The sequence below is a fragment of the Rhinatrema bivittatum genome, chromosome 10 (assembly GCF_901001135.1).
Source record: "Rhinatrema bivittatum chromosome 10, aRhiBiv1.1, whole genome shotgun sequence".
Taxonomy (NCBI): domain Eukaryota; kingdom Metazoa; phylum Chordata; class Amphibia; order Gymnophiona; family Rhinatrematidae; genus Rhinatrema; species Rhinatrema bivittatum.
This window is the reverse complement of record NC_042624.1, coordinates 79,323,350-79,338,494: the sequence shown is the minus strand read 5'-3', so window position 1 is coordinate 79,338,494 and position 15,145 is coordinate 79,323,350. Positions and strand designations below refer to the sequence as shown.

Below are 15,145 nucleotides of genomic sequence, written 5' to 3'. Positions count from 1 at the left end.
CTCAAAGGCCATACCGTAAGACAAAACAGAGTCGGATCTTCATGAAGGACAGAAACCTGCTGCAATAGATTCCTGTCCAGCAGAAAATGAAGGGGGGTTTATACCAGGAATCTTTGCAGATCTGCATACCATGGTCTTCTGGGCCAATCCAGTACCATCAGGAACACCATCTCCCTGTGGCCTTCAATCCTTTGCAGTATTCTGCCCAACATGGGCCACAGGGGAAAGGCATTCAGCAGTTTGTCTTCCTGCCAGATCCGCACGAGAGCATCGATACCCAAGGACCTCGGATCTCTCCTGCAACTGAAGAATCGAGGAACCTTTGCACTGCAAGAAGTTGCCAGTAGGCCTATAAACGGAAGGCCCCAGTGTTCCACTAACAGCTGGAATGCCTTGTCCGACAATACCCATTTTCCTGGGTCCAGACTCTCCCTGCTGAGAAAGTCTGCTCTTACATTGCCTTTTCCTGCAATGTGCGATGCCGAAATCATCTGAAGATACGTTTCCGCCTATTCCATAAGTTGGTCTATCTCCTATGATACCTTTTGGCTCTTGGTAGGGGTGTGCATTCGTTTTCGCCGTATTGGCGATCCGCAACGTATATTGCACTATTCGTAGTATTCGTGGGGAAACGAAACGTATCGTGATTCCCCACGAATACACGAATCTTCGCCGAATTATACGGCCACCTAAATAAAAATTTAAACAAACCCCCCACCCTCCTGAACCCTCCCAAGACTTACCAAATCTCCCTGGTGGTCCAGCGGGGGGTCCGGGAGCCATCCCCTGCACTCACACCCTCGGTGCCGGTTTCATCATGGCGCCGATAGCCTTTGTCACAGGGGCTACCGGTGCCATTGGTCAGCCCCTGTCACATGGCCATTGGCGCCATCTTAAGAACATAAGAACATAAGAAAATGCCATACTGGGTCAGACCAAGGGTCCATCAAGCCCAGCATCCTGTTTCCAACAGTGGCCAATCCAGGCCATAAGAACCTGGCAAGTACCCAAAAACTAAGTCTATTCCATGTAACCATTGCTAATGGCAGTGGCTATTCTCTAAGTGAACTTAATAGCAGGTAATGGACTTCTCCTCCAAGAACTTATCCAATCCTTTTTTAAACACAGCTATACTAACTGCACGAACCACATTCTCTGGCAACAAATTCCAGAGTTTAATTGTGCGTTGAGTAAAAAAGAACTTTCTCCGATTAGTTTTAAATGTGCCCCATGCTAACTTCATGGAGTGTCCCCTAGTCTTTCTACTATCCGAAAGAGTAAATAACCGATTCACAACTACCCGTTCTAGACCTCTCATGATTTTAAACACCTCTATCATATCCCCCCTCAGTCGTCTCTTCTCCAAGCTGAAAAGTCCTAACCTCTTTAGTCTTTCCTCATAGGGGAGTTGTTCCATTCCCCTTATCATTTTGGTAGCCCTTCTCTGTACCTTCTCCATCGCAATTATATCTTTTTTGAGATGCGGCGACCAGAATTGTACACAGTATTCAAGGTGCAGTCTCACCATGGAGCGATACAGAGGCATTATGACATTTTCCGTTTTATTCATCATTCCTTTTCTAATAATTCCCAACATTCTGTTTGCTTTTTTGACTGCCGCAGCACACTGAACCGACGATTTCAATGTGTTATCCACTATGACACCTAGATCTCTTTCTTGGGTTGTAGCACCTAATATGGAACCCAACATCATGTAATTATAGCATGGGTTATTTTTCCCTATATGCATCACCTTGCAGAAGAGACAGCTGAGGGGGGATATGATAGAGGTCTTTAAGATCATGAGAGGTCTTGCATGGGTAGATGTGAATCGGTTATTTGCACTTTCGAATAATAGAAGGACTAGGGGGCATTCCATGAAGTTAGCAAGTAGCACATTTAAGACTAATTGGAGAAAATTCTCTTTCACTCAATGCACAATAAAGCTCTGGAATTTGTTGCCAGAGGATGTGGTTAGTGCAGTTAGTGTAGCTGGGTTCAAAAAAGGTTTGGATAAGTTCTTGGAGAAGTCCATTAACGGCTATTAATCAAATTTACTTAGGGAATAGCCACTGCTATTAATTGCATCAGTGGCATGGGATCTTCTTAGTGTTTGGGTAATTGCCAGGTTCTTGTGGCCTGGTTTGGCCTCTGCTGGAAACAGGATGCTGGGCTTGATGGACCCTTAGTCTGACCCAGCATGGCAATTTCTTATGTTCTTATGCACTTATCCACATTAAATTTCATCTGCCATTTGGATGCCCAATTTTCCAGTCTCACAAGGTCTTCCTGCAATTTATCACAATCTGCTTGTGATTTAACTACTCTGAACAATTTTGTGTCATCTGCAAATTTGATTATCTCACTCGTATTTCTTTCCAGATCATTTATAAATATATTGAACAGTAAGGGTCCCAATACAGATCCCTGAGGCACTCCACTGTCCACTCCCTTCCACTGAGAAAATTGCCCATTTAATCCTACTCTCTGTTTCCTGTCTTTTAGCCAGTTTGCAATCCACGAAAGGACATCGCCACCTATCCCATGACTTTTTACTTTTCCTAGAAGCCTCTCATGAGGAACTTTGTCAAACGCCTTCTGAAAATCCAAGTATACTATATCTACCGGTTCACCTTTATCCACATGTTTATTAACTCCTTCAAAAAAGTGAAGCAGATTTGTGAGGCAAGACTTGCCCTGGGTAAAGCCATGCTGACTTTGTTCCATTAAACCATGTCTTTCTATATGTTCTGTGATTTTGATGTTTAGAACACTTTCCACTATTTTTCCTGGCACTGAAGTCAGGCTAACCGGTCTGTAGTTTCCCGGATCGACCCGGGAGCCCTTTTTAAATATTGGGGTTACATTTGCTATCCTCCAGTCTTCAGGTACAATGGATGATTTTAATGATAAGTTACAAATTTTTACTAATAGGTCTGAAATTTCATTTTTTAGTTCCTTCAGAACTCTGGGGTGTATACCATCCGGTCCAGGTGATTTACTACTCTTCAGTTTGTCAATCAGGCCTACCACATCTTCTAGGTTCACTGTGATTTGATTCAGTCCATCTGAATCATTACCCATGAAAACCTTCTCCATTACGGGTACCTCCCCAACATCCTCTTCAGTAAACACCGAAGCAAAGAAATCATTTAATCTTTCCGTGATGGCCTTATCTTCTCTAAGTGCCCCTTTAACCCCTCGATCATCTAACGGTCCAACTGACTCCCTCACAGGCTTTCTGCTTCGGATATATTTAAAAAAGTTTTTACTGTGAGTTTTTGCCTCTACAGCCAACTTCTTTTCAAATTCTCTCTTAGCCTGTGCTCCTACCATGTGACAGGGGCTGACCAATGGCACCGGTACCCCCTGTGCCATAATATGGGCAAAGGCTATTGGCGCCATTTTGAGTACTGGCATCGGACGGCCGGAGTGCAGGAGATTGCTCCAGGACCCCCGTTGGACCCCCAGGGACTTTTGGCCAGCTTGGGGGGGGCCTCCTGACCCCCACAAGACTTGCCAAAAGTCCAGCGGGGGTCTGGGAGTGACCTCCTGCACGCCGGCCGTCCGATGCCAGTACTCATAATGGCGCCGATCGCCTTTGCCCTCACTATGTCACAGGTACCGACGGTCGGCCCCTGTGACATAGTGAGGGCAAAGGCGATCGGCGCCATTTTGAATACTGGTAGCAGACCTGCTGGACTTTTGGCAAGTCTTGTGGGGGTCAGGAGGTCCCCCCAAGCTGGCCAAAAGTCCCTGGGGGTCCAACAGGGGTCCCGGAGCGACCTCCTGCACTCCGGCCGTCCAATGCCAGTACTCAAAATGGCGCTAATAGCCTTTGCCCATACTATGTCACAGGGGCTACCGGTGCCATTGGTCAGCCCCTGTCACATGGTAGGAGCACAAGATGGCGCCGATGACCATGTGACAGGGGCTGACCAATGGCACCGGTAGTCCCTGTGACAAAGGCTATCGGTGCCATGATGAAACCGGCACCGAGGGTGTAAGAGTGCAGGGGATGGCTCCTGGGGTCCCCGCTGGACCACCAGGGAGTTTTGGTAAGTCTTTGGGGGGTTGTAGTTAATTTTAATTTTAGCTGGGAAACGAATAGAAATCGCCGTATTAACGCATCGGGGCACCATACGGCCGAATGCAACGTATCTGCTCCCCGATGAATCTGAATCACGAATGCAATGTATGGCGTCCCTCTGCACATCCCTAGCTCTTGGTTCCTCCCTGCCAATTTATGTAAGCCACTGTTGTTGTGTGACATTATTCAGACTGCTTGACCCTGCAATCTGCTGCTGAACTGCAAGCACGCCAATCAGATCGCCCGGACTTCTAGCCGATTGATGTTCCAGAGAGATTCCTCTGTATTCCAGCACCCTTGTGCCATTAGTTCCTGACAGTAAGCTCCCCATCCTTGGAGGCTCGCATCTGTCATGAATACCAACCAGTCTGGCAATATCAAGGAATTCCCTTTCTCCATTTGCAACCACCACTGGAGGCGAGAGCAGACTTCCATCAGTGGTGGAGCCGAATCGAATAGTCCTGAGACTGCAGGATCCAACGAGACACAGGGAGTGTTGAAGTGGACACATATGTGCCCTCAACAACAGCACCACTTCCAGGGTTGCCACCATCAACCCGAGTACCTGTAGATAGGACCACACTGTCGAGCATATAGTGCTCACCAAGAGATGCACCTGAGATATCAACTTTTTAATACAAGTTTCTGGTAGACAAATTTTGCCCTGCTTCGTGTCGATACACCAACGACTGAGATGGCTGAAGACTGTTCTTGACTAGGTTCACCACCCAACTGAGCTCCTGTGACAGGAGATCACCTTGCGGATCAGTAGATGGCTCTCTTCCAGAGACTTAGCCCAAATCAACCAGTCGTCTAAATACGGGTGTACTGGGATCCCATCCTCTCTCAGTTCTGTCGACACCATCACCATAACATATCAGAGAAAGAAGAGAGGCCAGAAGTGGTATAGTGAGATTGAAAGGTGACGAGGAGCAATGTATGGAGAGAGATGAAGAAATGGCGGAAATATTAAACAAATACTTCAGCACGGTGTTCACTAAGGAAGACCCTGGAGAAGGACTGTTGCTGGTTGAGAAGATCAAAGATGGGGATGGGATATGCTGTTTATGGAACAGAATGTATGGGAAGAGTTAGGCAAACTGAAAGTTGACAAGGCCATGGGACTGGATGAGGTACACCCCATAATATTGAGGGAGCTCAGAGATGTGCTGGCATTTCTGCTGAAGGACCTGTTCAATAAATTCTTGGAAATGGGAGTGGTGTCGTGGGATTGGAGAAGAGCGGTGGTGGTTCCGCTTCACGAGAGTGGGAGCAAGGTGGAGGTTGCAAACTACAGGCCAGTTAACCTCACCTCAGTGGTGGGAAACTTAATGGAGACGCTGCTGAAGGAAAGGATAGTGAACTATATACAATCGGATGGATTGCTGGACTCAAGGCAGCATGAATTCATCAGGGGAAGGTCCTGTCAGACAAATCTGATTTATTTTTTCATTGGGTGACTAGAGAATTGGATCAAGGAAAAGCACTAGATATGATCTACATGGACTTCAGCAAAGCTTTTGATTCAGTTCCACATAGGAGACTTGTGAATAAAATGAAAAGCTTGGGAGTAAGTGCTAAGATGGTGCCGTGGATTAGAAACTGGTCGACTGATAGAAGACAATATGTAATGGAATATGGAACCTACTCTGAAGAGAAAACCGTATTAAGGAGAGTGCCACAGGCATCCATGTTGGGCCTGGCTCTGTCCAAAATCTTTATGAGCAACATTACAGAAATATTTGTCTATTTGTGGATGATACCAAGATCTGCAACAGAGTGGATATACCTGATAGAGAAGAGAGAAAAAAAAAGTGATTTAAGAAAGCTTGAAGGGCGATTGAAGACTTGGCAACCGGGATTCAATGCCAAGAAGTACAGAGTCATGCATCTGGGATGCAGTAATCCAAAACAGCTATATATGATGGGGGGGTGTAAGACTAATATGCACAAACCAAGAGAGGGGATAATAGTGTTTGGCAATCTGAAGATGGCAAAGCAATGTGACAAGGTGATAGCTAAAACCAGAAGAATGCTGGGCTGCATAGAGCAAGGAATAACCAGTAAGAAAAAGGAAGCGATGATGCCCCTTTACAGGTACTTGGTGAGGTCTCATCTGGAGTACCGCATTGAGTTCTGGAAACCATATCTCAAAAAGGATAGAGACAGGATGGAAGCGGTCCAGAGCAGGATCACCAAAATGGTGTGGGGTCAATATTGGAAGACTTATGAGGAGAGGCTGAAGGATCTAAATATATATACCCTGGAAGAGAGGAGGTACAGGGGAGATATGATACAGACCTTCAGATACCGAAAAGGTTTTAATGATGCATGAACTTCAAACCTTTTCCATTGGAAAGAAATCAGTAGGACTAGGGGTCTGTAGGGGGGAAGAGTTATGAGTCCCAACCCCATCTCCCTCTATGTATGTACCTACTATATTCCAGCAATTTTCTGTCCATCTGCTTAGAGATTGACCCAAGCAGTTTCCTTGAAATTAACCAGGGCTAAGCTTAATACGTCATCAGAAAACACACAATTAGGGAAACAGAAAATAAGAAAAATAATAGTTGCAAAAACATGCTTGAAATCTGGTGCTTATCAGATTCAAATTAACTAATGCTGACATCACCCCTCTCTCTAGCAGAGACTTTTGTCTGAACTGCTAATAAGCTCTAACTTCCTAACCCACTAGAGAGGGAATGGAGCCACAATTTCTCTCCATACAGGACTGGCAGCAACACTCGCTCTCTGGCTGGTCAGATGGTCTCTCCCTTCAAAGGTCTTCAGCACAGAGGCAGAGAGGGCAATCACCATCGCCGAATCAACAGGTTGTTCAGCTCTCCAGTCTCTTTTACCTTGCTCTCCTGTGCCCTTGGTCTCCGTAAGTCACTTCTGCCCAAGATGCCTGGTGGCAAAGCAGGGAGAGGGAAGCAGCAGCACTCGGACAGGTCACCTTCCTCTTTAGATGGGCCACGATCAAACAACAATGACCCTGAGAGCATGCATCCTGGCTGCTTTTAAGAGTTTTACCTATTCATAATTCAGCAGCTTCATGCATAGTCAAGTAAATGCATAATTAAGGCTTTAATTAGCTGATTTTCTTGCTCCTTTACCAGTTCCTTTGTCTCTTCTACAAGTTCATCAAGCAGTCTGCCTTGCATCCTCCACTGTTTTTGTGCCTTTTCCTTACTAACAACTACTCAGCTGCACAAACGTATGCATACAATCAACTGGAAATGGATCCAGCAATAGTGACTGCACCGCAAAAAGGCAAACAATGATTTTTTGGACTATCAAAGAACTCTTAATTAACTGGAAAATAAACACCTAAATTTCCAACATAAACACCTTAGAATAGAAACCTTAATTATAATACAATGTTTCTGATGGCTAACAAATAATTACAAATCTTACCTTTTTCTTATCTGTGAATTTGCATTTTCTCCAGCTTCTTCTGAAATTTTAGTTATTTTATTTGAAGCTATTGAAATGGTTTGCTGAAAATCTGCAACCTGATTCCGATTTTTATCCTGGTGAAAACAAGGGAATGATGAAATAAAGTCTAGGGCACGTCTAAATCCAGGCCCTTCATCTGATTTAGGTATGGTATGGTTAACATTAAAGCTATACTGGTATTCATGATTGTCTAACATATGATTTCTTTTTTTAGTATTTTCCTGAAAAGTTGGTGTAAACTTTGTTTGCTGTTGTGTCCCATCTATAAAGAAAAACAAAATGAGAAGACAGATTATTATTTTATAGCAAAATGCAAGTTAACCAGTACTTTTTCATCTGAAATCAGCTATTCTGATATTTATATGTAGCTCACATCTTTGTATTGGTAGTTTAAGGCAAGTTTACATTGATCTGAAAATATTTATATTCCATTTATCTAGAATCCTAAGTAGGTTAAAATAAAACACTCACAGTTACATACATACATACATACATAGCTACATAGAACAAAGGACAAAATAAATAAAATAACTTTTCAGAATAATTACTATATATCACTGTACAGTAGCTATTTCTCTGTCCTCAGAGGGCACATAATCTAAGTTTGTACCTGAGGCAATGGAGGGTGAAGTGACTTGCTCAAAGTCACAAGGAGCATAAATAGAATTTGCACCCTGGCTTCCATGTTTCTGAGCTTGTTGCTCTAACCACTAGGCTACTCCTCTATATTACTAACATTTATAAATAAAAAATAGCTTAATTTCTTATCACCCATTTGGAATGTGGGCAATGGTCTTCAAAACCTAGCCTGAAACAATTTTTTAGTTAAAATTTGGTACTCTGGTGATGAAGTAGTAGGTTTTTCTGGAGACTCTCCTGGCAGCCTGTGAGCAAAGCAGCATATCTATATGTACTTTAGGAAAGCAGACTTGCTTACCTGTAACAGGTGTTCTCTTAGGACAACAGGATGTCAGTCCTCACACATGGGTGCCATTATTCGATGGAGCCTGGCTTGGAGATTTTATAGATTTAGAAACATGACGGCAGAAAAGGAATATATGGCCTATCTAGTCTGCCCATCCACCCAACAATTCAGCTTTATGATCTAAGGTAAAAATTTACGCTTATAGCTTTTCTGGCAGTTTTCAATCTGTGGACAATCTCTCCTGATGCTCCAACAATAGTCAGCCATCATTATGTACATCCTATCTACCCTGATACCATGCCTCCATGACCTTCAAATCTTGGTGGAATGGTTCACCTTGCTCATCACTGACTGCACCAAGGTTTTTCGGGAAGTCAGCAAGATGACAATGCAGAAAATGCACTTTGATGCTCATGTTGCAACGAAGCATTTTGAAGCTCTCCAAGAATTTCTGGACAATTTCGGTGTAATTCTGTGCTCGTGTATTTCCAAGAAAGTCCTTGACAAGGTTTTTGAATGACAACCAAGCATTCTTTTGGAGTTCTGACATTGTCCCAATGAAATGTTCATCTTTAATGAGCTAAGATAGACTGTTTATCGCAAAGTGCGCTATTACCATAAAACATGCCCCTTTTCCTATAGCATTCGATATTTAGTGCATTTTGATAAATCCAGGCCTGAGATAGGCTGTAGAGAAAAAACTTGACGTGATAGAAGAAAAATAACTGCAGTTTTGAAATCAGCATGCCTATTTAAGTCTAAAACAGCTGAAAAATCGAACTCAACAGGAATTATGTTAAAAATTGTTCCCCAGTCTAATTTGCTATGCTTCCCCACAGTAAGCAGAGTTGCTTACCTGTAACAGGTGTTCTCACAGGACAGCAGGATGTTAGTCCTCACATATGGGTGACATCATCAGGATGGAACCCAATCACACAACACTTTTGTCAAAGCATCCAGCAGGGGTCCCCCTTCAGTCTCATGTTATAATAAAAGTCTGTGCGAAAAATAAAATAAGAAAATTTAAACGAACCCAACTTCGCAGGGTGGCGGGTGGGTTTCGTGAGGACTAACACCCTGCTGTCCTGTGAGAACCCCTGTTACAGGTAAGCAACTCTGCTTTCTCACAGGACAAGCAGGATGGTAGTCCTCACATATGGGTGAGTACCGAGCTGAGGATGCCCAAGCAAAGCACCAAATGCACCCAAAGACGTGCGACAGGCACAACAGGGGTGGAAATTTGGTTAGGAGGGCATCTTAAACCCTGAACGGGTCGATGGAAGGATGTTGGGAAGTTAAACTGAAAACAAGTTGCATAGAATGGACTGGCCAAAGATGGAATCCTGTGTGCCAGCCTTATCTAAGCAATAATGGGCTGCGAAAGTATGGAGAGAACTCCAGGTAGCAGCCTTTCAAATATCAACAAGCGGCACCGAAAGGAGGTGCACTACTGATGTTGCCATGGCCCTGACCGAGTGTGCTTTTACACCGTCTTGTAGCGGAATGCCTGCTTCCTGGTAGCAAAAAGAAATGCAGGCCACCAACCAGGAGGAGAGGGTCTGCTTTCCCACAGGATTTCCCAATTTGATGGTATCAAAAGAAACAAACAATTGAGTGGATTTCCTGTGGGCGATGTGCGGTCCAGATAGAAAGCTAGAGCACGTTTGCAGTCCAAAGAATGCAGAGCCTGTTTCCTGGGTTCGAATGGGGCCTGGGAAAAAAGGTAGGTAGGATAATAGATTGGTTAATATGAAATTCCGACACTACCTTCGGCAAAAATTTAGGGTGAGTGCGGAGCAATGCCTGTCATGCAGAATTTTAGTGTAAGGCGGGTAGGTAACTAATGCCTGTAATTCACTAACTCTGCGAGCGGACGTGATCGCAAGAAGAAAACTACCTTCCAGGTGACATAGCGGGGATCACAGGAGTGGAGAGGCTCAAATGGAGGTTTCATGAGACGTCCCAAACCATATTAAGGTCCCAAGGAGGGGCAGGAGGGCACAGTGGAGGTTTTAAATGGAGCAAGCCTCTCATGAAATGTGATACTAAGGGTTTGTTGAAATGGAGACATCTCCTATACCCTTATGGTACGCAGACACTGCACTAACATGCACCCTGATAGAGGAAGTTTTTAGGACTAACTCTGACAGGTGCCAGAGATAGTCTAGGAACTTTGCAGTGGAACAAGTGAAGGGATTTATGGACATGGAAGTGCACCAGACCCTAAACCTCTTCCATTTAGAGCGATAATATCTTCTCGTTGAAGGCTTTCGTGAAGCCACCAGGACTCGGGATACCGTCTCTGAAAGATTAAGAGGTTGGAGTATTAACCTTTCAACATCCAGGCCGTCAGAGACAGAGCCTGGAGTTTGGGGTGACGCAGGTACCCTTCATTCTGAGTGATTAGAAGGGGATCCTTCCCCAAAGGAATGTGCAGGTGTACTGATAGGTCCTGGAGGATTTGAAACCACACCTGGCGTGGCCAGTGGGGAGCTATCACGATCATTAATCCCTTGTCCTGCCGGAGCTTCATGAGAGTCTTTGAAATGAGAAGAAGTGGAGGGTACGCATAAAGGAGACCGCTGGCCCAGGAGAGGGCGAAGGCATCTTTTGGTTGCGAGTGGTGACTGCGAATGAGAGAGCAGAAGTTGTCTACTTTGTGGTTGTGGACCGACGCAAAGAGGTCTATGCGAGGGTAACCCCAGCATTTGAATGTCATGTCCGCTATCGTGGGGTTGAGAGACCACTCGTGCAGATGGAAAGTGCGACTCAGCTTGTCTGCCAAAAGATTGTCCACTCCCAGCAAGTAGGTTGCTTTGAGGTACATCGAGCGGGAAAGGGACCATGCCCATATCTGTGCAGCTTCCTGACACAGGAGGTAGGAGTCCGTTCCCCCTTGTTTGTTAATGTACCACATCGCAACCTGATTGTCAGTTTGAATCAGGATGGCTTTGTTTGATAGGCAATCCTGAAAAGCCTGGAGGGCATATCTGATTGCCCGTAGCTCCAGGAAATTTATCTGATGTTTGGCTTCCTCTGGAGACCAGGTTACCTGAGTCTGCAGGTCACCTACATGTGCACCCCACCCGAGGTTGGATGCGTTTGTTGTTAAGGTAATTTGAGGTTCTGGAGCCTGAAATGGAAGGCCTTGATTTAGATTGGAGTGGTGTATCCACCAAGCTAGTGACAACTAGCTTGGTGGATACACCTGGATAATGCTGGACATTGGCTAACAAGCTTGCATCCAATGGTATTTTAAGGTCCACTGCATCACTCTCATGGCTAGGCAAGCCATCTGAGTGACATGTACTGAGGACGCCATGTGACCCAGCAGTATGAGGAAATGACGAGCAGTTGAAGATACTTGAGTCTGTAGGTGATGCGCCAGAGATGCTATGGTGAAAGCGCGATCCTGAGGGAGGAAGGCTTTCGCCTGTATAGTATTTAGGTCGGACCCTATAAAGGATAGGGTTTGGGATGGAACTATCTTGGATTTGGGATAGTTGATTAGAAACCCTAAGGAGATCAGGGTGTGGATAGTGAGACGCAAGGAGGCTAGTGCGCCCTGCTGAGTCAGAGCCCTTATCAACCAATCATTGAGATAAGGGTAGACATGCACACCCTGATTCCTGAGGAAGGCTACGACCACCACCAGGCACTTGATGAATACTCGTGGAGCGGACGCTAGGCTGAATGGTAGTACACGGTACTGTAAGTGACGAGGGCGACCAAAAATCGCAGGTACTTGCGATGAGATGGAGGAATTGAGATGTGTGTGTAAACATCTTGGAGATCTAGAGAGCATAGCCAATCTTCTCTTTGTAGAAGAGGAAGTAGAGAGCCCAAGGTTACCATTTTGAATTTTTCTCTCTGTAAAAATTTGTTTAAGATGCAGAGGTCCAATATTGGGCGTACACCACCTGACTTTTTTGGTATTAGAAAATACCGGGAATAAAACCCTTGCCCCTGCTGGGAGAGGGGCACTGGTTCTATTGCTCGGGATTTGAAGAGGGATGAGACCTCCTGTTCGAGCAAGGGAGAGTGGTCGGATGACCCCCATGTCAGCCGAGGTGGAGAGTCCGCTGGAACAGTCAGGAAATTTAGGTGGTAACCCTGAATGTCTACTGCACGTACCCACTGGTCCGTGGTGACTGTATGCCAAACACTGTTGAAGAGGCAGTGCCGACCGCCATGGATGGAAGGAGGTTGGCTTACACGCTCTAGGAAGGAGTCAAAACCCTGATGCTGGTCCAGGCTGAGAAGCTGGCTGAGACTTTTCAGGCCGAGTCTGCCTGGATTGATCTTTTTGGTAAGGTTTGGAAGGGCGTCCTCTAGAAGCCGGAGGATAAAATTTCCTTGGCTTGTAGGCCGGCCGCTTAGAGTCAGGCCTGAAAGTTCTCTTAGGGGGGCGGAAGGAAACTCAAACGGCACAGAAGAAAGCTGACACAGCTTTTCATGGTGGTCCTTCAACTGCGCCACGGTCTCTCGGATCTTTTCCCCGAAGAGATTATCACCCACACAAGGTAGATCTGCTAACCTGTCTTGGACTTCTGGTCTTAAGTCTGAGGATTTGAGCCAGGCCCATCTTCTTGCACTAATCCCCGCTGCAGACACTCTAGAGGCAGTGTCAAAGATATCATATGCAGCACAGACCTCGTGCTTTCCAGCATCCAGACCTTTTTGAGCCAGCGTATGAAGTTGAGCCTGGAGTTGCTCTGGTAAAGAATCAGAGAAATCCTGGATCCTCTTAAAAAGGTCTCTGTTATACTGGGTCATGTATAACTGATAAGAGGCAATGCGAGATATGAGCATTGAGCCATGGAAGACACGCCTGCCAAAAGCATCCAGGGATTTTTTTCCCTTTCCTGAAGATAAAGAGGAATGAGGTTTTGAACGTCATGCCTTCTTCTGGGCTGATTAAACAACAATAGAGTGATGATCCAACTGTGACTTTTGAAACCCAGGAGCTGACTGCACAAGATAGGTGGCATCTGTCTTGCGGTTGACAGGTGGAACGGAACATGGGTGTTCCCAGTTTCTCTTCAGGAGATCAAGCAGGATTTCATGAATAGGTATAGACATGATTTCCTTAGGAGCATCTAGAAACTGGAGTACTTCCAGCATCTTGTGCCTAGAGTCCTCTTCTGTCTGAAGTTGAAAAGGAATGGTTTCAGACATTTCCTTAATGAATTTAATAAAAAAACAGATCTTCTGGTGGAGAACGTCATCTTTCATCTGGGGGAGAGGGCTCTGATGGTAGATCATCTGTATCTTGGGACGAATCATCGGTCCAGGGATCATAGGGCTGATCTCCAGCACCTAGTGGGTCTCCAGTGGGGAGAAATGGTGCTAATCCTGAAGGACCCATCTGGGTCGCCAAATGTTACCGTCAGAAAATAGGCCCCAGACAACTTGTTCCGAAAAGAAAGACTTTTATTGCATGCAAGACACAGCTGAGAACAATGGCTCAGAAACTGTGTGTCCCTCCCTTTCAGGAGCTGGGTTTTATACATTCTACATTTCTTATCTTTTACACATGCGTTCTACGCATTGCTGAGCAAGCATATCCCGGCTGAGGGGCTACTGACCCCCTCCTTAGACAACCTGGAACCTTCGTGAAACTTCTGCAGGAGAGGCTGTCGGGACTTGCAGTTCTGGAAAGGAATTCACGAGTCTGCAGCAATACAGCCCTTCACATAATACATCCATTGTTCTAATCTAGGTTACAGCAGTGAAAGCTTATCAGAGAATAAGAACAGCGAAGCCAAAAATGAAAATGTGCAATGTGCTGACAGAGAGTTTCTCAATGTCCTAACTACAACTGTATTGCAGACTGTAAGTAAACCCGTCATGAAGCAGGGAATTCTGGTACATGAAGTCCTGTTTGGCAGGAGTTTCAGGTTGTCCTCTGTCAGGTTGAAGCCTTCAGCCCCCTACATCTTCGCCACTAAGGGAATCAGAGGATATGCATAGAGAAGACCCGTGCCCCAATAATGAACAAGGGTGTTTGTTCGAGACTGGTTTGCTGTCTGACATGTACAGGGAGCAGAACCAAAGCACCTTCCTTTTGCAAGGGGAAACGAACAGATTTATGACCAGGATCCCCCAGAGGCGGAAAATACAACTCGCTAAGCCCTGGTCCAGGGACCATTCATGGGGTCTGAAGGCTCAACTCAGCCTGTTTGTTAACACGTTCTCCTTCCTGGCCAGATACATGGCCCTGAGCACAATCTTATGGGACAAGGCCCACGGTCAGATCTGGACTGCTTCCTGATACAGGAGGTACGATCCTGGGCCTCCCTGCTTGTTGACATACCACATGGCTACATGGTTGTCAGTTTGGATCAGGACAACTTTGTTGGACAGCCGACCTCTGAAAGCCCGTAGCGCATACCTGATCGTCAAAGCTCCATGAAGTTAATTTGACAAGAGCATTCCTGAGCAGATCAGAGACCCTGGGTGCTGAGCCCATCTACATGAGCTCCCACCCCAGGGTGGATGCATCCATGGCTAGGACGCCTTTGAAATGAGATACCCTGTTTCAGATTTGAAAGTACCTATCACCAGGACGAGTCCCAGAGAGACAGAGTGATTCGGATGCAATCCTGGAGGCTCTGAGTGACCTGGTACCACTGTGACCTCAGGGTCCATTGGGCTCTGCGCATGTGTAA

At 45.6% G+C, this 15,145-nt stretch overlaps 1 protein-coding gene across 1 annotated transcript in view; it reads right to left on the bottom strand.

The window, feature by feature from the left end:
- Window positions 1-15,145, bottom strand: part of LOC115100267 (probable ATP-dependent DNA helicase HFM1) — a 109,961-nt gene that overhangs the window by 46,494 nt on the left and 48,322 nt on the right. Inside the window, exon 4 of the mRNA XM_029618643.1 lies at window positions 7,508-7,811. Coding sequence (XP_029474503.1) covers window positions 7,508-7,811 — 304 coding nt within the window. The remainder of the gene's footprint in view (window positions 1-7,507; window positions 7,812-15,145) is intronic.